This window comes from Lycorma delicatula, chromosome 4 (genome assembly GCF_047948215.1).
Source record: "Lycorma delicatula isolate Av1 chromosome 4, ASM4794821v1, whole genome shotgun sequence".
NCBI lineage: Eukaryota > Metazoa > Arthropoda > Insecta > Hemiptera > Fulgoridae > Lycorma > Lycorma delicatula.
The window spans coordinates 47291230-47314818 of NC_134458.1; the positions used below are offsets into that span (position 1 = coordinate 47291230).

The 23589-nt window shown below is 29.8% G+C and overlaps 1 protein-coding gene across 1 annotated transcript in view; it reads left to right on the forward strand.

Moving 5' to 3' along the window:
- Positions 1-23589, forward strand: part of tou (bromodomain adjacent to zinc finger domain 2B toutatis) — a 539960-nt gene that overhangs the window by 470314 nt on the left and 46057 nt on the right. The window contains exons 23-28 of the mRNA XM_075362856.1: positions 7250-7448; positions 9754-9873; positions 14341-14598; positions 18220-18544; positions 19394-19571; positions 22991-23221. Coding sequence (XP_075218971.1) covers positions 7250-7448; positions 9754-9873; positions 14341-14598; positions 18220-18544; positions 19394-19571; positions 22991-23221 — 1311 coding nt within the window. The remainder of the gene's footprint in view (positions 1-7249; positions 7449-9753; positions 9874-14340; positions 14599-18219; positions 18545-19393; positions 19572-22990; positions 23222-23589) is intronic.

Here is a 23589-nt window from a genome sequence, read left to right on the forward strand (position 1 = left end):
TAAATACCACATTTGAGATACTTACTTTCAGATTTCATACCAGGTGCATTTTCATTGCAAAAGTGTTTTTTATGTGGTATTACCACATTTTATTATTTAATTAAAATGAAAAATATAAGTGTATGCTACATTTTATGGTATATTATTATCTGTAATTAAATTATACTATAGTACTAATACCAGAGATGCACATGATATTGATATTAAGGAGCAGATTATATTTATGTATTGTTTATCTTTATTTAATCACTGCACTTATTTGGTAGCCAATCTTACTTTTATGTGTATTGCTGTCTACTTGGTGTCTTAAATTATTTCATTCACACTACAAATGAAACTGTTGGGTAAATTTTTAAAGAATTTATTACTATGAATCAGTTACCTAAGAAAAGGAAAAAAATAAAAAAACAGTTGATCATGCAGCTCTGTTAGACCTTTTTTTACACATTTATGTTTATAAATAATCTAAATTGCTGACATACATTGCTATTAATAGGGGTGTTGTTTAAAATACGAAATAGATTTAAATGCCTTAATATATATAATATGAAATGTGCTTATGTATGTATGTATATATTTAACCATTGCTTTAATTAATAATATCTTCTTACTTCAACTATTCATTTTCTAATTAAAGTTATAATTTATAAAATTCTTTCATTATTTTGTTTAACAACACTTGTTAAGTAACTTTTGCTGTGTCTAACTAATACTTTTTATCCAGAGGGATAATATCTAATGTATCTCTTACAAATTTTGTCAAATCCTCATGATTTTCATGAGCTGTATAACTACTCTTCTCTTAATTCGCTCAACTAACTCAATTACTTCTACTTTACAAATACATTACATATCTTATGCAGGATTTTTTTTTGATTGAATAATATCAGTTGTATTGAGTTCGTGTGACTTTTCTGCATTAGATAAGTGGAAATGAAATAATTCAGTTTTATTTTATATAAACGAATCAGAACTGATATTTTTAGTCTAATTTTGTAAAATTAAGAGTTAATAATAAAGTATTTAAAGTTATATTATCTTTTATGATAATATTTGGTGTAGAAATATAGCTCAAAATATATTAAACTAATCTGTAACAAAAAGGAACTATTATTAACTTTTGAATCATTGAGAAATCAACTAGATTTTGTATGGTTCTAGTGAAGTTAATATGGTGTAATACCTTGTGGGTTGAGTTGAGCAGTGTGATTTATTTTACTAGAATAATCCTGATTTAATTTACTAGGGATGCATGTGTATCACCTGGAATATAAAGTATTAAAAGGGATTGTTTTTAAAGGTAAGCATCCAGTTTAATTACTTGTTTCCGTTGATTTTGGAGTTTTATTCAGTAAATATTGCATGATTTTTGTACTAACTTGTTGGTTTGGGAAAAATTAATACCTTTTTTTTGTATTATCTATGTCATTATTTTTGTACTCAAAATATTGTTTTTTAAATACAGTATATCTAATAAAAACAAAAAATACATATTGTGGTAAACTTAAATGTAATTTCTATTTTTCCCATGTGGGAAGTAATTCTCAATGAAAATGTGTGGATAAAATACAGTGAAACATCCTGTTTGAATGGTTGGTTTATTTGAATTTCTTTGTCATTAAATTTTTTCATTTAGCAGTGTACTGGAAGCTTCTAATTTAAAGTTTACTTTGTTTAAATGAAATAAAAAAATTAAAAAAACATTTTTTGTGATTCACATTTCCAACTACTCTTTCTGAACATATATTTGTTATTTGAGTTGTACTGGAGTCATATTTATTTGTTTTTATGTAGTCTACTGTGATTGTTACTGTATAAATTATTGATCCTAGATTTATTTAAGCACACTAGATCTATGGATAAAATTAAAATTATGAGAAGAATAAATTACTAATCAAACAATTTGTTTGATTAGAATATTTGTGATCAGTGAATAATTGTTCATTATGATTAAGGATAACTAATTCCTATAAATTGATTATACTCCCATTCTTTTCATACTAACTAAAAACTAATATTTATTCGTGAACAGTTATTTCAAAATTAAAAACAAATGTATCTTATATTTTGATTTCATTTTTTTATTAATTCCTCCTTTTTACTATAATTTCTTATAATTTTTTATTTATTTTACTTTCAGTTATGTTTGATCTGCTTTTATTTTATAATTTTTATATTTAAAATTACAGCTTTTAAATTTGTTGGGAGTTATGTTGTGGAATTATTTATTATTTAAGAAAAGTTGTACTCTGTATGTTTTATGTATTATATTAATATTTTTTTTCATTTTTTTAAATTATGTTTTATTTTATTTTATCATAAAAAAGAAATGAAACATTACTTTGGATTTAAAAATTCTATTCTTGAAAAAAATAGGCAATTTTTCTTATTTAATTTGATTATAAAGAACTGTTTCTGATCTAATTTAAACATTTTAAATCAATAAGGATTATGAATAGAAGGTTCTTGTTTTCGTAAAAAAAAAAAAGAACCAGGAATTTAAAACATTTATTATACTACTCAATTGTGGACTAATAATTGTCATTCTTTATTTTTGTAGAACAGAAATTTTTAATTTTTTATATTTGTAAACTTACTGTACTGTACTGGAATTGTAAGTGTGCCTCTGTAAAGAATGTGTTGTGCGAGAGAGAGCGATAGATGGCAGTACTAAAATATCATTCAATAAGTAGTGATAGTCATACTACCAAAATACAAACTTGACTTTTTTTTCTGTTTAGCCTCCGGAACCACTGTAAGATATTACTTCAGAGGATGAATGAGGATGATATGTATGAATGTAAATGAGCTGTAGTCTTGTACAGTCTCAGGTCGACTATTCCTGAGATGTGTAGTTAATGAAACCCAACCACCAAAGAACACCGGTATCCATGATCTAGTATTGAAATCCGTATAAAAGTAATTGCCTTTACTAGAATTTGAACCTTAGAACTCTCAACTTCGAAATCAGCTGATTTGCGATGATGCGTTAACCACTAGACCAGCCTGGTGGGCACCAAAATGCAAACTGCCCGCTACTATCGTAACTGCAAAATTTGTTCTTCTAATAAAATTAATTATTTATATTTTATTGAACTACTTACTGAATGTAATGACAATAACAGGTTTTTCTAGTAATATGATTTTTTGAACGATAAAAATTAAGGTTTTAAATTTGTATTTGCCTACTTTACATTTTCTGAAAAGGGAATCTATATATTTATTAGTACTTAAATAATTTTTGTACTTACTGTTATAAAATTCTGCGGCCAGTTCTTCACCACTGTGTGTATCATCACTGCCAGATTCAGAGTCTGTTGAAGAGTCGTCTGCCTAGCTGGTGGTTATAATAAACTTATCAGTGACATCTGAAACAATTCCGTCCTTAGCTCAGTATTCTTCTTTCACTTTTGTTATGTTTGAATAGTAAAACGACCAAACAAAACAAAACGTTTGGAGCGACTTTTCCAGTCACTTGGAGTTACTGTATTGATGTTCATGTTGGTTATTTTCTTTAAATTATTTAGATTTAAGTTAATACAATTATTTTCTCTCAGAAAGCGCCCAAGCCAGTTCAATTGAATTAAGTTCACATAAATATGTAGGTAGTCTTACAGCTTCAGTAGTCAAACTAGACAGATATACAACAATTTTGTAAACTCTTTCTTTTGGTTTGTGTAACTGTAGTAACTGAATGAGTTGTTCCTTTCTGACTGATAAATCACAATGTACTCTTTTCCCAGCAACCAGTTTATTATTTCTAATTTAACTGAGTTTTTTGTTGGTACTTTTTCTGCCTTGATGGAATGGTATGGGGCGTTATCTATTAGAATGATCAACTGATCAAGGAATATTTGGTAACAGTTTTTCTCTCTACCATTTCTCAAAGTTATTATAATTAATTTGCCTGTGATAGTCTCCGCTAGTTGTTCCAGATTTATATACCAATTTTGGCATCAGTTACAAATCCTTTCTCACTTCCTGGACTAATATTATTAAATGATTAACTGTATTCCAATTATCTGCAACTCCAAAAACATTGTCAGGCTGCCAACATTTTTGAATTGTTAAATTGCTATCAGTCCATGTCTCATCCAAGTAAAATACATTTTTCCCAGCTTTTCTCAAGGCTTTTATCTTCACCAAATATGTGTAACACAAAAAAAAAACATATTTGGCCCTTCCACTAATATCTTCCTTTTACTTTGGCATTTCCTCCATTTAAATCCCATTCCATTTATCAGTCTTAACAGCAATTTTTGGCCCCAAGAAACGTGTATTGTTTGTTTTACTACTGGCAGTAACTTTGGAATGATCAGAACAATTTGTTTATCAACATAAAATTCTTTGATAATTCGTAATATTACATTTATTGATTTTTGTCGTTTTTATCAATCCTAACCATATCTGTATCCCCTCTTTTTGCTTTATGTTTTTTCCCTGGCGTAGGTAATTTTTATTGTGAAGGCCCTGGGTTTTCTTCTAGTTCTTTCTTATTATTCACCACTTCTTGCCAAATTTTCACAATAAACCTCTCTTGATTTTCCATTGTAGTAAGGTTGTGTTTAGATGTTTGACGCAGGATAGAAGTGTTTGATTTTGCCTCATAATTACACTTTTCAATAACATATCTGATCAATTCCCGTCCTTCACTGTGAATTACTTTGTTTGTTTTGTGCTTATTTATCTCTGTCTGAGCTATATTTAACTTGATCTAACAGTGAAAATCTAACGCTAGAAACGGTAATCTAAATGCTTACTAAAGCTTGGTTTAACCATATATAACAAAATGTAATTTACCCAGCACAAATCACATATTTATTATTTCACAATTAATTCACTGACACAAACAAAAAGGAAGAAATTAAAAATGAAAAACTGTAAGTGCATTAATAATTTGTGACAAAGAAATAAAAACAGTTTTGCTGACAGAAAGGAAACTTCAAGAAGCCGGTTTACGAATGATCACTGCACTTACTACATTGCACAAATCATTAGTGCTGAATTTTACAGCTGGAATAGTACTAGTAAGCATTCCTATGATGAGATAAGCACTAGCTACTGGCATGACACAACCACATTGTTTCGTCTCTCACACCACCCCCTGCCAAGGCACACTTACCAGGCCCCATTAATATATACATTATTGAGAAAATCTATGTCAGATTCTTTAAACTGCTTTGCAAAGATGTGAATTTATTATTAATTACATGTATATTGCAGCAAAAACTTGTCTCAGTTGCAATCCTGGTTATGCTGAAAATCTTAAATTACTTGTTCATAAAATTTTACTTCTGGTTACTCTAAAGCAGGAATCTGATTATATGGAAGCAAAAGGATTCAGAAGTTTTTATTATTAGTTAATTTAAAAAAAAAAATTGAGTTAATTGTAAAAAATAAAAACCAGTAACAATTACAAATAAATAATGACTGAAATTAGTAATACATTCCACAAAACTGGAAAGTTCAATTTTTATTTGATTTAATTAAAATTTTGAAAAATAATTTTTTTGTGATCTAAAACATAAAAATTAAATCACGTAGATTTAGATTAAGAAAGGAGTGATTGTTAATGACCATGCTGGACTTTGGCCTAATATGATCAGAATGCACAGTTGCATACATTGTTATTTAACCTCATATTAATGTAAATTATTAACTCCCTTCTATCATGCTTATTTCAAAATGATACATAATATTTTCTATATCATATTTAGTGTCCTATCATATTAAAGACTAGTTCTTTTGTTTTAATTATAAATTTATTGTTTTTATACAAAACTGTATCAAACTTTGAAAGCAAAAAATATGTGATGGGATCAAGTTTGTTGTATCAGTTTAGTGAATAATAATGTAAAAGTTAGTATTGTTTCTTTCATAGTCATCATTTTCTTTTCAATTTTTCTGTTTTTGCAATATCACATGACTGACTGCAATTGAAGTTTGGTTAGAGAAGAAGCTAATATCTGTCTTGTGTTTTTCTTTTTGGAGCTAAAAGCTACTGGTGGAATCACCTTCATTATTTTCATTCAGTAAATTTTGAACAGTCAAAACAACTCTACAGTTCTCTTCCAAGCCTCTCGTATGAAAATATTGACAGTTGGCCATTACAATGATAGATATAATAAAACAAAGAATTTATAGCACGATGAAAATATTTTAAGCAGAGTAACAAATAAAATATGATAAAGTAATAAAGATAATTTAGAAATGAAAAGTATAAAGAAATAGCTATGCCTTTTATACGGATTGTCATTCTGATTTATATAAAATCTGATACAAGTAATTTAAGTTCTGTAGCAAAATACAGAAAAACCAGTGTATGATTTTATGTAATTTTGAACCAAAGGAATTACATGTAGGAATAAATAGATACCTGAAAACTAGGTCTTTATATCTGTTTTTTTTATTCTTATGTCATTAGTTGTTCATAGGTAGTTGTGATAATGAGTTGTAAGATTTGCTTCATGCCTGAAATGAAAACAATCATTGGATAAATAAAATCAACTGTGATATGTTACTTTTGCAGCAACTGATTCTCCTGTTGTAGGATGTGCTGTTTTATTATAATAAATCATTCTATTTCAATTAAATATTAGTTAATTATTATCATTTTATTATTTTATAAAAAATGGCAAATCCATTTATTTTTTCAGTTTATAAATCGGTTTGTAGGTAGCAGCAGATTTGAGGGTCCGTTAAAAATAAAACACATGAACCTCTTACTGCTTCTAATATTGTGATTAATAGAAACCTTTTTATCAAGATATTATACATCCATAAACAATAAATACCAATTTTCTATGAGGTACCTGTATTTATATCTTATAGTCCATGAAGTTTTAAATACTTTGCGTAATGTGCGTTATGCAAAACTGTTTCTACTTAAACCCTCTCATTGGCTACTTTGTACAACATATGCTTTTTTACCCCATCACAGTATGAATACATAACTTTTGTTGATCTATTATTATAGTATACATGTTATTTAATGTAAAAGTTTTATATTTATGTTTCTTTAATATGTTGTTCAATATATTTTTTTTTAATTTGTGATTTACTGTTTTTTATCTTTTTTGTATTGCTAATATTTACATGTTATACTTATTTTCCTTAACATATTAAATTTTGTTGTAAGCATTTAAAATTTATTTAATGATGTGCAAGTCCTTTATTGAATACATATATATATTCTTATTGTATATAATATAGGTAACAAATAAGTAAATGTATTGTGAAATATTCTTAGGAGCGAGAAAGGAGACGTCAGCACATGGCTCTTGTGAAAGCGCTGGAAATGAGGAAGAGAATGGAAGAAAGAGAAAAAAAACGACAAGAAGCAAGAGCTGAGAAACTTGCATCTAGAGAAAAAAGAATGGAACAACGAAGGATAGAAGTTGAACTTCTTCGTGAATTAAGAAAACCTGCTGAAGATATGGAACTAGCAGGTTCGTTTTTCATAAAAATTTGCTGTTGTTATGTAAACAGCTAGATGTACTGATTGGTAGAATGCATGTATTCTATGATTCTGTGGTTGGAGAGGAAAAAAAATCAATGTAAAGTGCACCAAAGGTGGTGTATGTATATATATATATATATAATATACACACACATATGTTACATATATACATATATGTTACAAACACTTCTCCATCATAATTATACATTTTTAATTTTACAGTAAAATATTACATATTTCTAATTTCTATACCCAATTCAATTTTATTTTTACTTCTTTTGAAGTATATTTCTTTTGCAAATCGACAGGGATAGTTGGCTTTATTTTTAGACTAGTTCCCCCTTTAAGTGGACTTATCTAAAAATCCCTAAACAAGCTGATAAAAGCATTTTCAGCTTTATTAATATCTGTCTAGCTATATACACAATCTAACATATATTCCTAAAAAAAAAAACAACAGATCTTAAAAATTAGCATTTCTGAAATTATGACATAAGAATATGTTTAGAATGCCTGAATTTTTTCTAAACTTCATAGATTTCTGATGAAAGTGCTTGGTTCTTAGTTACCAACACCTCATCCAAATGTACTAAACATCAACCTGAAAGTTAAAACCCAGGTCAAGCGTCATTGTATGGTTTAAGTCTAATATCTCTATATAACAGCCGATTACATTGACCCTTTAAGTTAAGTCTTTTTATCTTTACAAGTCCTTTTAAATGAGACACATGTTAAATTGCTTGATACCAGTATTTAGTTGAATTTAAAAGTTTATTAAAAAAATTAGCTGTTTAAATTATTTTTTTGTCTCTGCATTGTAGAGATATCATAAATATTAAACACTGATAACAGACTTTGGTAATCTCACAAAGTACTATATTTACAGTTTACAAAGGTTTTCTTATTGATAAGGAGGTATGGTATTAAAATAATTTCTTGATAAAGTTTAGCACATACATTTATCCTTGTCCACATTCCTCTTGCTTTAACTATAGATTTTTAAAAGAATATTTAAAAATACATTTTTACTGAAATCATTGGTTTATACAAATCTAAAAAAGTGTATCTCAAATCTGATGGTAATGTACTAGTGTTTGTAAATATAAAGATTTTTATAAAGCATTTCAGTAAAAAGACTAAATGTTATAAAATATTAAAAAAATAAAATGTTATTCTGTAACTGTTAAAACTTTTTTAACTTTCACTGTCACTAAAAAAAAAACTATATTTAATTGACAGGCTGTCAATTAAAATTTGCTTTAAGTTAAAATTCATTCGACATCATGAAATATTACATCTTTAAAGAAATAATCAACAGAAAAGAACCTACATGTGTTTAATCTGTATAAATATTTATAAAGATTAAATAAAACATATTTTCTCTTTATTTGTTTGATTGACTTTGAATTCAAATATCTATTCATTTTTTATGTAATAAAATTTCCTGTTTTATATATAATACTAAGCTATTTAAACATTTTTTTAAGGGTATATTCTAATCCCAAAATATGTTTTAATTTAGTTATAAATTTCAACTAACTTATATGGCTTTATCCATTGATGGGATGGGGAGCTAGAAGCCCCAGTTTCATGATTGACAATTTAGCCATTACGCCTGTTGTATGGACACTGGATAGGAAACGGAGTTCACAAGCCAGTCCATAGGAAGCAGAGCCCCCCTACCAGATGCCAAGTTTGCACTGGCTCTTCTTCTAATCCTGGCATTCTCAGCATGAAGAATCAAATAGGGTCAGACCTACACCCCCAGAAACAATAATGTGGAAAAGGAGTAAGTGTTGCAAAGTGTAATATACCACTCAGAATAGTTTACCATCTTGCCCAGGACTGTACATATACATGGCTTTGTGATGTGAAGCTGTTAATTTTAAAAGTTGTTTTTACCAACTCATGCAATTACATACAGATAACATTGTGTAGCATTATTGGCCTGTGACTTGAGAAAACCAATGACACTTAATAGATTCCAGTGAGTTCAATGAGTTTTTCTTAGAATTCTTTTAATGTTTTGATTGTATACTTCCCATACATACATTCCTTTATATCTATTTATTCCATAGTAATTATTATAAATCTAGTATTTTATAGTTAAGATGTTTCAAGCAGCAGTGTTCATGAAATATTAGTAGTTTCACAAACATTTAGCTAAAGTGTTAATACTGTAATTAATAATGTTATTGTTTACTTAATCGTATTATATTATATAAATTATTTCTATATGTATTTGTTTTGATTGATGTTATTCTATATCTTCTTTTTTTTTGTGAAATTTTTAGACCTGAAGACTCTTCCATCATTGAATAGAATTCCGGGGTTGAAGTTGTCTGGGCAGTCTTTTGCTGATACTATGATGGTATTTGAATTCCTCCATAATTTTGGTGAAACATTAGGATTTGGTATGTGTCATTCTATTATTTATATAACTATTATGTTTTGTCCATTTTAAGCAAATAAGTAAGATTCTCTTGACTGGCCTACACAGATTAAGGCTTAAGAGAAACAGCATGCAATTATCTATGGAATTAAATGACCAATTGAATTTAACTTTAATTTATGACTATTTAATTGACTTTTTATTGACTATTTAATTTATGAGTAATTAAATAGTTATGGAATTAAATGGTTTCCTGCTCTTTTTCACATAAAGCTGGATCTTCTAGTGCTGTATCAAGTTACAAGTGGTCAGAGGTAGTTGTAATATATTTCCTTGCTATATGGCAGATGTATAACTGCTTTTTACATAGTGGTATGTAATTTAGGTATATAGAGATACAATCTAGAAACCTTAATGATTCCTTGAGAAAATTTGATATTTTATCCATATCATGGCAGCAATTACCAGCAATATGAACAGCTCATCTGAATCCAAACCTGCCTGGTATGATCCGTCAGGTCAATATATTTCAGAAGTTTCTGAGAACTTATTTTTTATATACGAGGGTTATTTTTTTTCAAGGTCCAATCGGTCGCGAAATAAAAACCCGCGCAAAAATCGGATGAACCTTTGCACATATGTGTTGCGCAGCATCTCTAGTATGGTTTCAATCACACCGCGTCACTTCGTTTAGTTCTGAACACGCAGCTAGCATGTAAACATGTCTACAACAATAGCATCTCCCGCCAAGTGTGAAGTGCGTGCGGTAATTCGATTTCTTCAGGCTGAGGTGTGTAATGCAGCTGAAATTCATCAACGAATAAGTAATGTGTACGGTGAAACTTCAATGAGTGACAGCAAAGTGCGACAATGGTGCAGGAACTTTAAAGAAGGATGTACAGATGTTCATGATGCAGGTGGTCAGGGAAGGAAGCAAGTGTCAACCGATGATCTCGTTGAGGGAGTGGATAAGGCAATTCAAGAAAATTGTCGGTTCACAATTTCTATATTGAGGGATTTGTTTCCTGAAATTTAAAGGTTAGCTCTCTACACCATTGTGAGTGAGAGACTTCAGTACCGCAAACTGTGTGCGAGATGGGTTCCCAAGATGCAGTCTGACCATCACAAAACATTGAGAATGGACGCCTCCCTAACGTTTCTCCAGCGCTAACATAATGAAGGAGAAGATTTTTTTAACAAAACTGCCACAGGGGACAAGACATGGGTCCATTTCAAAATTGAAGAAACAAAAGAACAATCCAAACAGTGGTTGCATTCTTATCCTCTCAGTAAACCAAAGAAGTTCAAGCGAACCTTCTCCAACAAAAAGTGTATGGCTACTGTTTTCTGGGACCGGAATGGGGTTCTCTTGGTGAAATTCATAGAATGTGACATGACCATCACTGCAGCCTCATACTGCGTGACTCTTCAACATCTACGAATTCAGAATAAGCGGAGAGAAATGTTGTCATCAGGCATTGTCTTTCTCCATGACAATGCTCGGCCGCACACTGCAGCTGTAACAAAGATGCTCCTGCAGCGTTTTCATTGGGAAGTGTTTGATCACCCACCATACAGCCCGGACTTGGCTCCATCCGATTTTCACTCTTTGCTCACATGAAACGCTGGCTAGGAGGATAACATTTTGGCACAGACATTGAGGTGCAGACCAGCGTAGAAACATGGCTGAAAACACAGGTGGCTCTGTTCTATGACGAGGGTATTGGAAAGTTGGTACTATACTACGACAAATGTCTAAATCGGAGTGGTGACTATGTAGAGAAATAGCGTAACTATGTAAGTACTTGTTATAATTTAAAAAAATTTTTTTTTCACTGTGGTTTTAATTTCATGACCAATCGGACCTTGAAAAAAAAATAACCCTCATAAATACAGTTGGCAACATCAATGATCTCAGTGATTTATCAGTAAAGACCATATAATAGTTATTTCTGTAGAGATAACCATATTTTGTATTTTCTATAGATCTTACCTGAAACACATCTCTTAATAAATATGAACTAAACCTTGTAAACTTAATTTATGACCCACCAACCTAGTTCTTCTATCTATGAGATTATGCCACAAATTGTTCTTATCTATTCACTTTTCAGACCCCTTCATTTCTTCCTTTATCAAATGACTTAAGTTTCAACATCCTTCTGTAGAACCACATAATCATCTATTCTCTACTTTTCTGCTTTTCCTACTGTTCATATATTACTACCATTAAGGTAATACATTCCACATTTTAAGAATTTTTTTCTAATCGATAGATATTTACTTGTTAAAAGCAGACTTCTGTTCTGCATAAAAGCTCTTTGTGCCAGTTTTCTGCTTTTGATGTCTACCCTAATTCATCTACCTCTATAATTAACAATCTCTGCAACTTCTGGTGTAATACTCTCCTTTCATAATATTTAATTCCTCATTGCCTTCATTTCTGCCCATTTTATTACCTATGTTTTAGTCTTAATTACTTTCAAACTGAATTTCTCTTCTAGCATTAAATCCATGTCACCCATTTTTCTTCAAATTGAAGGAAATTTTTGATTTCCATCAAATAAAAAATCTTATCAACAAATTATAACATCTTTATTATCTCTTCAAGATAGTTACTTGATTCTCAGATCTTTTTTTTAATTCCTCTTTTACTTCTACAAGGGTGAATCAAATATAAATGGTAATTTCTTTTAATAAATTTATTGATTAATATTATACACAATTTATACCTTCATCATTTCTCTATATAGTCTCCTGCATGATCTGTATATTTTTGCCAGCGATTAGGAAGCTTGAATATTCCTTGTTCATAAAAAGTTTGAGGACGAGTCATCAACCAATTGCACAGCACTCCTCAACGTCTTCATTGTTTTCAAATCGTTCCCCTCCAAGCAGTTCTTTCAAGGATGCAAACAAAAAATAGTCACAGGGGGACAAATCTGGACTGCAGGGAGAATGGTCGAGGGTTTCCCAGTGCATTTTTTCCAATTTATCCCTTGTCAAAATCACAGTGTGTGGCCTGGCATTGTCATGGAGAAGGATGACATCTCTGATGGGCATACCCCATCTTTTGTTTCGGTAGGCAGCTTTTGTTGACTGTAGCAGTTGGCAATAGTAAGCCGCATTCATCATTTGTTGATTGTGGTTAATAAATCAGTGAGTAAAACTCTCCACTTCTTACTTACCATTTTTGACTCTGGAATGCAATGATGGACCCATGTCTCATCACATGTGATGATGTGCCTGAAAAAATTGTCTCGTTCTTGCCAAAATCGATTCAGAAGTCTCTCACAGATCTCCAGCCTAACCTGTTTTTGATTTCCAGTCAACTACCTAGGAACCCATCAAGCACTAATTTTTCTAAAGCCAAGATGATCAGTAACAATGGATTGAGCACTCCCATAGCTGATATCCATTTTTGACATGTTTCTTCAACACTGAACTGGCAATCACCTTCGATGAGCTCTCAAACAGCGCAGATGTTGTCAGCTGTAAGACTTGACCTTGGGGTCAATCATGATTTTTATTTTCCACACTTTCTCGCCCGCCCATAGATTGTCTGGTCCACATATACTCTCAGTTCTGGGACAGTGTAGTGTCCCCAAACTGTATGTTTAGCGATTAAAATTTCCGCATGTTTAACGCCTTCATTAGTTAAAAACTTTATGATTATACGTTGTGCAACAGACGACGAAACCTCTTGTTCACTTATGGCTGTGCTGATGACAGAACAGAGCAGAGGAGCTAACCAAGCTGGTTCCCCCTCTCTAACATACTGAACATTAAAAAAAAAAAACCCCCCCCACTCTATCATTCATCTCAAAACTGCTTGCTGAATAGAATAATAAAATTACCGTTTAAATTTGATTCACCATCGTATGTGCAAGTTGAAAAGCAATAGGAATATACTATATATATATATATCTCACTCATCTTTCTTCTTCTTCTATTCTGATGACTCCTTGCTACCTGATTATTATACAGATTGTAAATAACTCTTCTTTCCCTGTATTTCAACTCGATTTCCTGTAAAATTTTAAAGGTGTTCCATCTTAGATTATAAAATACTTTCTCCATATCCACAAATGCCATATATGTAGTTTTATTTTTTTTAAACCTCCCTTTTAAGATCAGTCTGAGGACCAGAATAGCCTCCTTTGTATCTGTACACATTCTAAAACTAAAATCGATTTCACCTAGCTCGTCTTACTCCACATGTTCTAGTAGCTTATAAACTATTGTTTTAGTATTAATTACAGAATTTTTTATTAGAAGTTTGCTATTAATTAATATTTGTTTGACATGTGAAACAAATCTAATTACTGGTTGTAGATTTAATACTGAAGATACCCTTTGTAAAGTTGGAAAGATTAGGTATGAGATTTTTGTAAAAATATATGTCCTAAAGATTATTTTAAGTACCCTCATTGTATAAAAAACCAGATTTTATTTGTGCTGTACTGTAAGATTTTTTTTCTCTTGATAGATATGGATAGTCTACCTACTTTAAACAGTCTTCAGATGGCTTTATTAGGTGACGAAGAAGCTGAAGAAGAATTGTTATCAGTAATGACACATCTTATAATCTGTGCAATTGAAGATCCTGGTATACCAAACCCTGCTAGACATACCACACTTCTTGGTCAGAGCTTAAAACAGGCCGATATTACACATGCAAACCTATCAGAAATACTGAGGATATATCTATATGCCAATGCTACTGGAGAGGTTAAAGCTTTAACAGGTAGATCATTTATCCCTTTGTTTATACACAGTTAATGCATGTATGCATGCATAAAGTAATTGGCATTATTCATAAATTATAACGTTGTTCTTGTACATGGAACTTTAAAAAGGTCCTAGAATCAGTACTTTCTATTTGATGTTTATTTTAGTGTTGTTTTTATTGAGAGTTGGTTAAATATATAGTTTGTTTTCTTTCAAGTTTCAAAGGTTTTGTTTTTAAATCTGTTTAGATTGTTTCTTTTCACGACTGAGCAGTTTTAAAACAGCAGCATTTCATTTTTATTTAAAAGTGACATGGCAATACACTCACTGACTAAATTATTCTAGCCACCATCTTAGTTTTTTCTTGATCACTATTATAAACTTTCTAAATTAATTTTATTTTTAAAACTAGAATAAATAATTTTTTTAGGCTTAAAGTTTTAAAATACTTCTCTTTTAAGTTAGAGATTAGGTTTTCATAAATGTAATTTTGATTAACCCATTAGAGAAGAATATCTAGAATTTTCACAGTTAAATTCTATTGTTTGTAATGCATTAATACTTAATTAGAATCAGAAGGAAAATGGCTGCCACCCAGCCTATCATTAATAAAAAGAAAGTTAATTTCACCTCTCCATTAAGTGATTTAAAAATTACAATGCCAAAATATACTTGAGTGAAAAATTGCAAAGCCTATTCATAAATAAACAAATATAAACAATAGTTGAAATAAAACTATCCAACAAAAAAAACAAAACATAAAAGTGCTACTAATTCACAAATTATTTAAATGATTACAGTAAGAAGATAATGTAATGCTACTGAACTAATTCAGAAAGTTGTGAAAACTGTTTTAATGAGAATTAAGAATAAAACAATATATTATCTAGTTATGATTATCATCATTACTGTATGCTGATTTATTGTCTGATTAAAGATCAGTTTCTTCTGTGTTCTGCATTTATCAGAGTATGAGTTATTCTAATATATAAACCATATTGCAGTTATAATATTATATCATTGAGACATAATGTTGATCTGTAACATAAAATATCAAAAGAAAATGACCATATGTGAAAACTGATAGTCAAAAAGCATCTTATATTATTCTTTACTTGTACTTTCTTGAAAGTAGAATTTTTATTATTCATGACCTGTACTTACCAAAAAAGAGTTAGCAGCCATTGGGGAAAATGATTGTGAAAGGTATTCACAAGGTGTCATTGGCCAGTGTTGTTACTATTGCTGTGACTGTGATGACACTAACCAGTGCATCCTCTACATTTCTACAGTATTACTAACACTACAACTTCATTCCTCCATCAGGTACTTCTTCACCATATTTCTTTTATATATATTTTCGCCATTACAATTTCAATTCAGCTTCAGTTGCTGTACCACTGTTAGTACACCAACACTGCTACTACTTCTGCTGTAACTCATTTCTGTCAATGCTTATGGCTTTGCTACTATTGCTGTAATATAAGCAACCAGTGTTGACTCTTTACAGTTTTTGCTAGTGTAACTGCAATACTAGCAGTCAGTGGTGCTGCTACAATCAGCAACTCCAATTTGACGTGATCGTATATCATCAGCCTTTCAGGGGTGAGGTAATTTCCATCACACTGAAGGGTTGAACAGCACATAAAACTCCTACACCATCGTGAACTCAAACCAAGCAGCCTGCTGGAGGAAATGTTTCTTTAATATGCAAATCTTCTCAACTTTGTATCTACTTAAATGGTTGCGGAAAGTTCAAGACAAGAGTAATCAAAACTGTATTACCCTAGTAAAAAAAGTCTTATTTATACAGTCTAACATTAACTCGGATTTTAAATTGTACATGTAATAATTTTTTAGGTCTACAATTATGGATATTATTTTGTGTCATTCTGGTTTATAGTTAAATCTACAAATATGTGCAGTAGTTTACTTAAAGAATTTTATCATGGCATTTTTTCATCTTATATTAAAATTGAATTTGTAAGATGTAAACTAGCCCAGTTTGAATTTAGATTTGGTCATTTGTTTTATAATGTTATTTTTATAAATGAGCGCTGACAAGAGTATTATGAAAAAGGTTGTGTGATTCTGCAGATTTCACTTAAAACTAAATTATACCGCAAAACCCTCCTGGATAAGGAGAAGAAGTTCCTTAATTTACAAAAAAAAATTAAAACTATAGTATAATTAAAGTAGCCCAAATATACAGTTGAACTGTTTTTCAAGCAGCCCCTGTTGAGTTAACTGATTTAAACTAACAGTTTTGATCTTATTGAAAACTTTGTCAAACTATAAGGTTTTTATTATTAAAAACTTACTTATACTTAGAAAAACTAATTTTTAAACGAAACCCGTCTGTATCTAGAAGCTGCTGGTGACCAAAGCATGAGTATTCTTAGATCTGAGACCAGGCAGTTTCTGAATATGCTTTTTGCACATGTTTACTATAGTTGTGTATACAATTTTACTTCTTGTTACATTTTTTTTTTTTATTTAAAAATTCACATTGTAAAATTTGTCCAAGTGCTTTTAACTTTCGGGAATTAAATTTATTGTAATTCTACTTAAAGTCATTAGAAGTGGCTTAACAATCTTCTATTTGCTGTATAAAAAAATTCATACCCTCACTACATAACTGTTAGCAGACTTACACATTTTTCACATTCTACCACAATCTGGACTTTTATTTAAATGCTGAACTTTTGTTATTTTTGAGTCAGTCTTTTATGAATTGAGTGGTTCCATCAAAATAAAAATTAATGAACTTATTGATTTGGACAATGACAATGAATGGACAAGTGTTTGCTCATATTTTCCTTAGTTCAATAAACAATCCTTGTTTAGGAGTGGCTTTAAAGGAAATTTCTAAACTTAAATAAATATTTGTTTGAGTATTTTTTTACTAATTTCAGTGTTTTTCAATTGGAACTGAGACACATTATTTTGAAAAATTGGTTTGTGCCCCCTTCATACTTCACAGGGATAAGAGAAAAATCCCATTTCAGCAATATACTCATACTTCTTAAGAAAAAGTTTTCTAAGTTCTAAGTTTGTGCTCTTGACACCTATAATTAATGTAACCCCTTAGTGGGTGTAAAATAAATATTGCTTTTATTAATACCAACATCTTAGGAATAACTACTGAATTTCAGTTTTTTAGCTGTTCATAAAGTAGGAGAATTAACAATGAATATGTCAAGAGAGCTTTCCTTTGGATCAGTTTGCACCCATTTTTAGCCATTTAGTTATGAATAAAAAAAATAACTACCCTTGATAGTGGTATCTTATTTCTTAAGGGAAATATGTCTCCCCTTTTTTTAAATTGCCAGCTCGTATGTCCAGCACAACTTTTTAACCCCTTTGTAAGTTAATCCCTTGGGGATAGTTCTTCAAAATAATCTGATTACTTTTCCTAAAGGTCTCCTTTGAATAACTCACAAATTTCAACTTTATAGATATCCAGAAAACAGAAGAATTAGTGATTTGTGAGGGTTAGTGAAGACTAATGCATTTGTGTGATATATTTTTATAGCTGTAAAATGAATGAAAAATATTAATATGTAATATGATAAATTAATCAAATTATGTGGTGATTATTGAAAATGATATCAAGAATTGCATATGATTATTACAGGTGTTCATTTCGAGCGAGATAGAGAAAAAAGAGTTTCAGATCATCATAACAATATGAGTGAGAATGGTGGTGATGAGGTGTGGGAAGGTGGAAAAAATGCTGCTTTCTTTGTAGCTTTAAGAGAAAATCAAACGTGGCGAATGTCAGAATGGTTACGAAGAAAGCCGTTCCTAGCATTAAATGCCACACAAAAAGCAGCAATTCTTGCATTCCTTTGCAATGAACTGTTACAAAACAAAGCAGTCATTCGGCAAATTGATGGTGCTATTGAGACAGTTGCTCAGCTTCGAAGAGATCGGTGGAATACTGAAACAAAAATTCGCAAGTAAGTACTATATAGGAATTTAATGTAGAAATTTCTGATCCTTTTATATTTTTGTTTATTGTAATTTTAAACTAAATGAATTGAAAAACAGGTGAGGTAGATTTTGTATCCAGCACAGTAGTAAAATCACTATCAAATGAAGATACGATATCACAAATGTTATGTTTGTTTTTCTACTACTTTTAAATATAAGTTGACTCTCCTAGTAAGTTCTTACATCAGCTTAAACCATATTGTTTATAGAATTTGTGTATGTGTGTTCAGTTATGTGTTACTGAATTATTTGAATATGTTATTGAGAATTTAAGACAAGATTGAATACTTGTATTATCCAGCTTTTTTTTTTTACAGAATCTATTCTTATATTAAATTCAGAACATTTAGTAACATGCTTATTTCTCTGAAAATGGTTCAAATGGGAATTTGTCACCACGGCTCCTTTCCAATACATTTATTGCCTAAGACATGATACATTTATTTATTCTAGGTGTAATAATAATAATAATAACTTGTTATATTGCCAGTTAAGAGATCATGGCAGTACTGATTAAGTGAGTATAAATATAAATAAAAGTCGCCATTGGAACGGGGATTCGCTGATCTGTGTAATGTTTAAGAGTACTTAAGAGTTGTACTACATTTTCATTGTTTTTATAAATTTTTTCTGTTGATAAATCTATACTTTCATGCAACGGTTAATTGTAAAATAAATTTTGGTATTTTTTACAATAGTGAAACATGATGAAGCCAAAATATATGATTTTATCTTTATATGGTTTAGTTACATGCGGAGAAAGATATGCAAGAATAGTTTAATTAATCATGTTGATTTTTTTTTTAATTTTCTAGACTAAAACATCTACATAATCGCAAACTCAGACAAATGGCTGCTGTTGGTGGTGGAGGTGATAAGGTTATACAGGGTGTTGAAGAGGAAATAGTAGTTCCTGCACCAAAAGAAGCAGACGATGAAGAAGAAGCTGAAGTAGAAAGTGGCAATGAGAGTGAAGGAACTCAACCAGAAGAAGTAAGTTAAATATTATTTAATCTAAAATAAAATGTTTGTAAATAATTAAGTAAACTAAAAATTCTCCTAAAATTCATTCTTGTAAAATTTTATGTTACATAATTGTTTTTTAGCATCTTAATTTAAACGATATATATTTAGTGTCACTAGATGCCATTGTCACTAGTGTCAGTGGATTTTTCATCTCCTTTTTTTATTCCCTATAAATTGCACTCATTAGATTGCTTATTAATTATGTAGTACACTGTTATTTGAACTTTACATTAAAAAATAATATAAATTCATTTTTATGTTTTCATAAAAAAGAACACTCGCATCATAATAACAACTTATATTTTTGGGAAAATTTTTTTTTTAATAAAAATTTGATTAAAATTTGCTGGCAATATATGTTATAAATATTTTTTCATTTTATTGTAATTCTTTTAATTATAAATTTGAGAGCATTTTATTATAATTGATATCAGCCCTTTATTTATTGCATTGTGTGTGGACTATAATTTTTTTTATCACACAGCTGGTAAAGTTAATATTTTGCAGTAAATGCCCAGTTATTCTTGAGTGGCTTAACTGGACATCAGTTTAAACTACTAACACACCAGGTTGATCTAGTGGTGAACTCATCATCGCAAATCAGCTGATATCGAAGTCGAGAGTTTAAAGTTTCAAATCCTAGTAAAGGCAGTTACTTTTATATGGATGGTTCTTTGATGGTTAGGTTTCAATTAGCCACACATTTCAGGAATGGTCGACCTGAGACTGTACAAGACTACACTTCATTTACATTCATTCATATCATCTTCATTCATCCTTGAAGTAATACCTTATGGTCGTTCCAGAGGCTAAACAGAAAAAGAAAAGTTTAAACTAGTACAAAAAATGGTCTAATTTTGTTCAGTGATTTGGGGTAGGCGACTTTCTATGGTGATTGCTATGAAGAAGTTATGACTGCTTGATGTTCACATTTTCTTCTCTCCATTCAGTTAACATGAATGTATTGTCACTCTTATTTAAGGCTTGTCACCAAATTTGTAAGTTAGTAATTCAAAGTGAAAAGTCAAGTAAGTATTTTACAGTGGTGATCAAGTTTAAACAAAAATTTAAAATTTTGCCAGTGAAGATTATAGTTAACTCCTAAACAATTATACAGTGTTTTTAGTGAGGCATTAGTTATCACATCCGACCCACTATATCTCTTGCAGCAAAAAACAACTTGTTTCCAAGCCTAAGATTATCAAAATAAAAAAATTGTTAGATAATGTATTGCTAACATTCTGCAAATGTAAATGTGTTTTTATACTACTGGAAAATCAACAAAACAAAGATGATTTTAAGGAGTCTTTTTACTCAGTAATGCCCTATGCCTCCATTATAAATCCTTTAAAAAGTTTAGTCCTAAAGTACTATAGGGAACAAATAGTAAGTCTAGTAGTAGGTACAATTAATTGCTTATTTGAATTAGGTGAAAGTTCTGAATAATTAGAAATGGTCAAAGTTTAACCTTTTTAAAAACATATTGATAAAATGAGAGCAGAAGATTATAAACCTGTAAGTTTGGATTCTATATTTTTCAGAAATATTTGGAAAATTAGTGTTTAATATGTTAAAATCTCATCCAAATAAAAATCATATATTAATAGGAAAACAGCTTGGATTTAGAAAAGTGCAATCTATTTAATGGCCTTAAACTTATCTAGAAAACATGAAAGATATAATAGAAGAAAAAGTTATACCTTTTTAGTTCTAATAAAGCTTTTATTGTATGTATTTTAAATTCTTTTAATAAAAACTAGAGAAAATAAGCATAACATGTGTTATAAATAATTAATTTTTATCATATTTTATAAGTAGGAAACAATTTGTAGAGTGAAGTAAGATATAGGAATAGTTAAGAAATTATCAGCCCCAGTTTGTATTTGGTAGAAAAGTGCTGAATTCAATGATAAGACTACTTTTATTTTTAATATATATCAGTGAGCTACCATCAGCTATTAAAAATAATCAAGTAATACTTTATGCAGATGATACAATACTGATATAGTTCAGTGCTAACATGGATACATTAAAGATAGTTACTTTCTTAGATAGAAACAGCTATTCAGAATTCTATTCAATATAGTTTATTAATAAATGAAAATAGATCCAGTTTTAAAGCTTTAAAAGATCAATATTGTAAACAAGAAAGTAATATTATATTGTCATGATAGTTAATAAAACTATAGAACAGTCATCACTTGTAATGAATGTTCTTAGATTTGTAGTTATCATAATTTGACTTGGAATGAACATTTGCAAAATTAGACAAATAGAAAGTAAACTTAAGTATTTTGTATCTAAGATAAATATCTAGGCTTTTTGATTGCAAATTGATAAGGGCAGTTTGTCATAATTTGATAATAATCTTTCCTATACAATGCTCAGTTCTGTTTTACAGATCACATTTAAACAAAATTTATAAAGCGTTTTTAGGTCACAAAAGAGACCACAAAAAGATCTCAAAAGATCCATGAAAGGGAATACAAAAAAGACTACAGAAAGATATTATATCTCAAGCTATAAAAAATAGGGAGACAGATTTTATAACAAATTTACTCATAATTATGACCCTAGAAATTGACAAAGTAGATATGTGGAAGTCCACAGAACAACATTACTCAAATGTAAGTCATTGCATTTAAAAAGAAATTCATAAAAAGAGTTTACCATATGAGATTGTTCCCTGTGATGATAGAAAAAAATGTTGTAAAAAGCCTAAAGCAATTTTTCATAAAAAAGTGTGTTTACTCCTTTTAAAAATTCCTTTCTGTCCTCAATAATAAGTTTTAGCTGGTAGGTTTAGAATTAGATTAGATGTAATTTTACCTTTAGAATCACTGAATACTTTACACTGAATCTTCAGGAGTTGGTAAAAAATTGGTTTAATAATAATAACTGATAATGTTGAAATAAGATAAAACATTTTGGTACTTATTTTTTATCTGCCCACCATGTATTTTTCTATTCCAACGGGTTCAAACTATAGTTAGTTAGTTCTTAGATGGCGCCACTGAAACTCTGTATTGAAATAAGAAAATAAATAAAATTATAAATATAATCTAACCATACTTAACCTATGCTTGCTCACAGGGTTAATAGGCTCATTCAGTCAATGCTAGTAAGCAAAGCAAGCATAGGTTAAGTTTGGTTAGATTATAATTATAATTCTATTTATTTATTTTCTTATTTCAATATATCATTCCCATGGCGCCATCTAAGAATTAACAGTTTGATTAAAATAACGATTGTATGTGGCAGGCAGATAACCAATAAGTACCAACATTTTATTTAGGGTGCTATATTAAAATTTAGAGCTATATTTTTAAATTCTTGACTAGGCTGCTGCGTAGAAAGTAAGTTATACATTTTTTCATTAATTCTAGGAGGAGGATAAGAAGTTAAGTGTCGAAGAAATGGCACGAAAACTGGAAAGGTTGAACAAACAATCTGAACAAAACCTAGAATCATTAACTAAGTCAGCTGGACAGTTACGTGCCAATTGTTATGGTCAAGACAGGTATTGGCGTCGTTATTGGTGTCTACCGACTGCCGGTGGTGTGTTTGTTGAAGGAATGGAAAGTGCTGAACCAGAACTTTTTGATAAGCTTGAAAAGGTAGTATAGCATTGTTATTTTTGAATAAAATTTAGTAAGCGTAGAAGCATATTCTGTTATTATAGTATGTAAATGAAAAGGTTGACAAATAAAGGTGTTGTTTATTTTTATTTACTTTCTTAACAAGAATAAACAATGTTAAATTATTAGTATGTATAAGCAAAGTATCTGTGGAATTTTTAGAAGTATATTAATGCATCAAATATTTCATTTGATTTAAAAAAATATATACAGTTTTAAACAACTTAATATAACATTTACTCTGAAAGAGTTCATGGTTTCTTCTATAAATAATTATTCTCAGTTCATACAAAAAAATCAAAATATATTTTATTTTTAAGAAAAAATATTAATGATATTTTTATGTT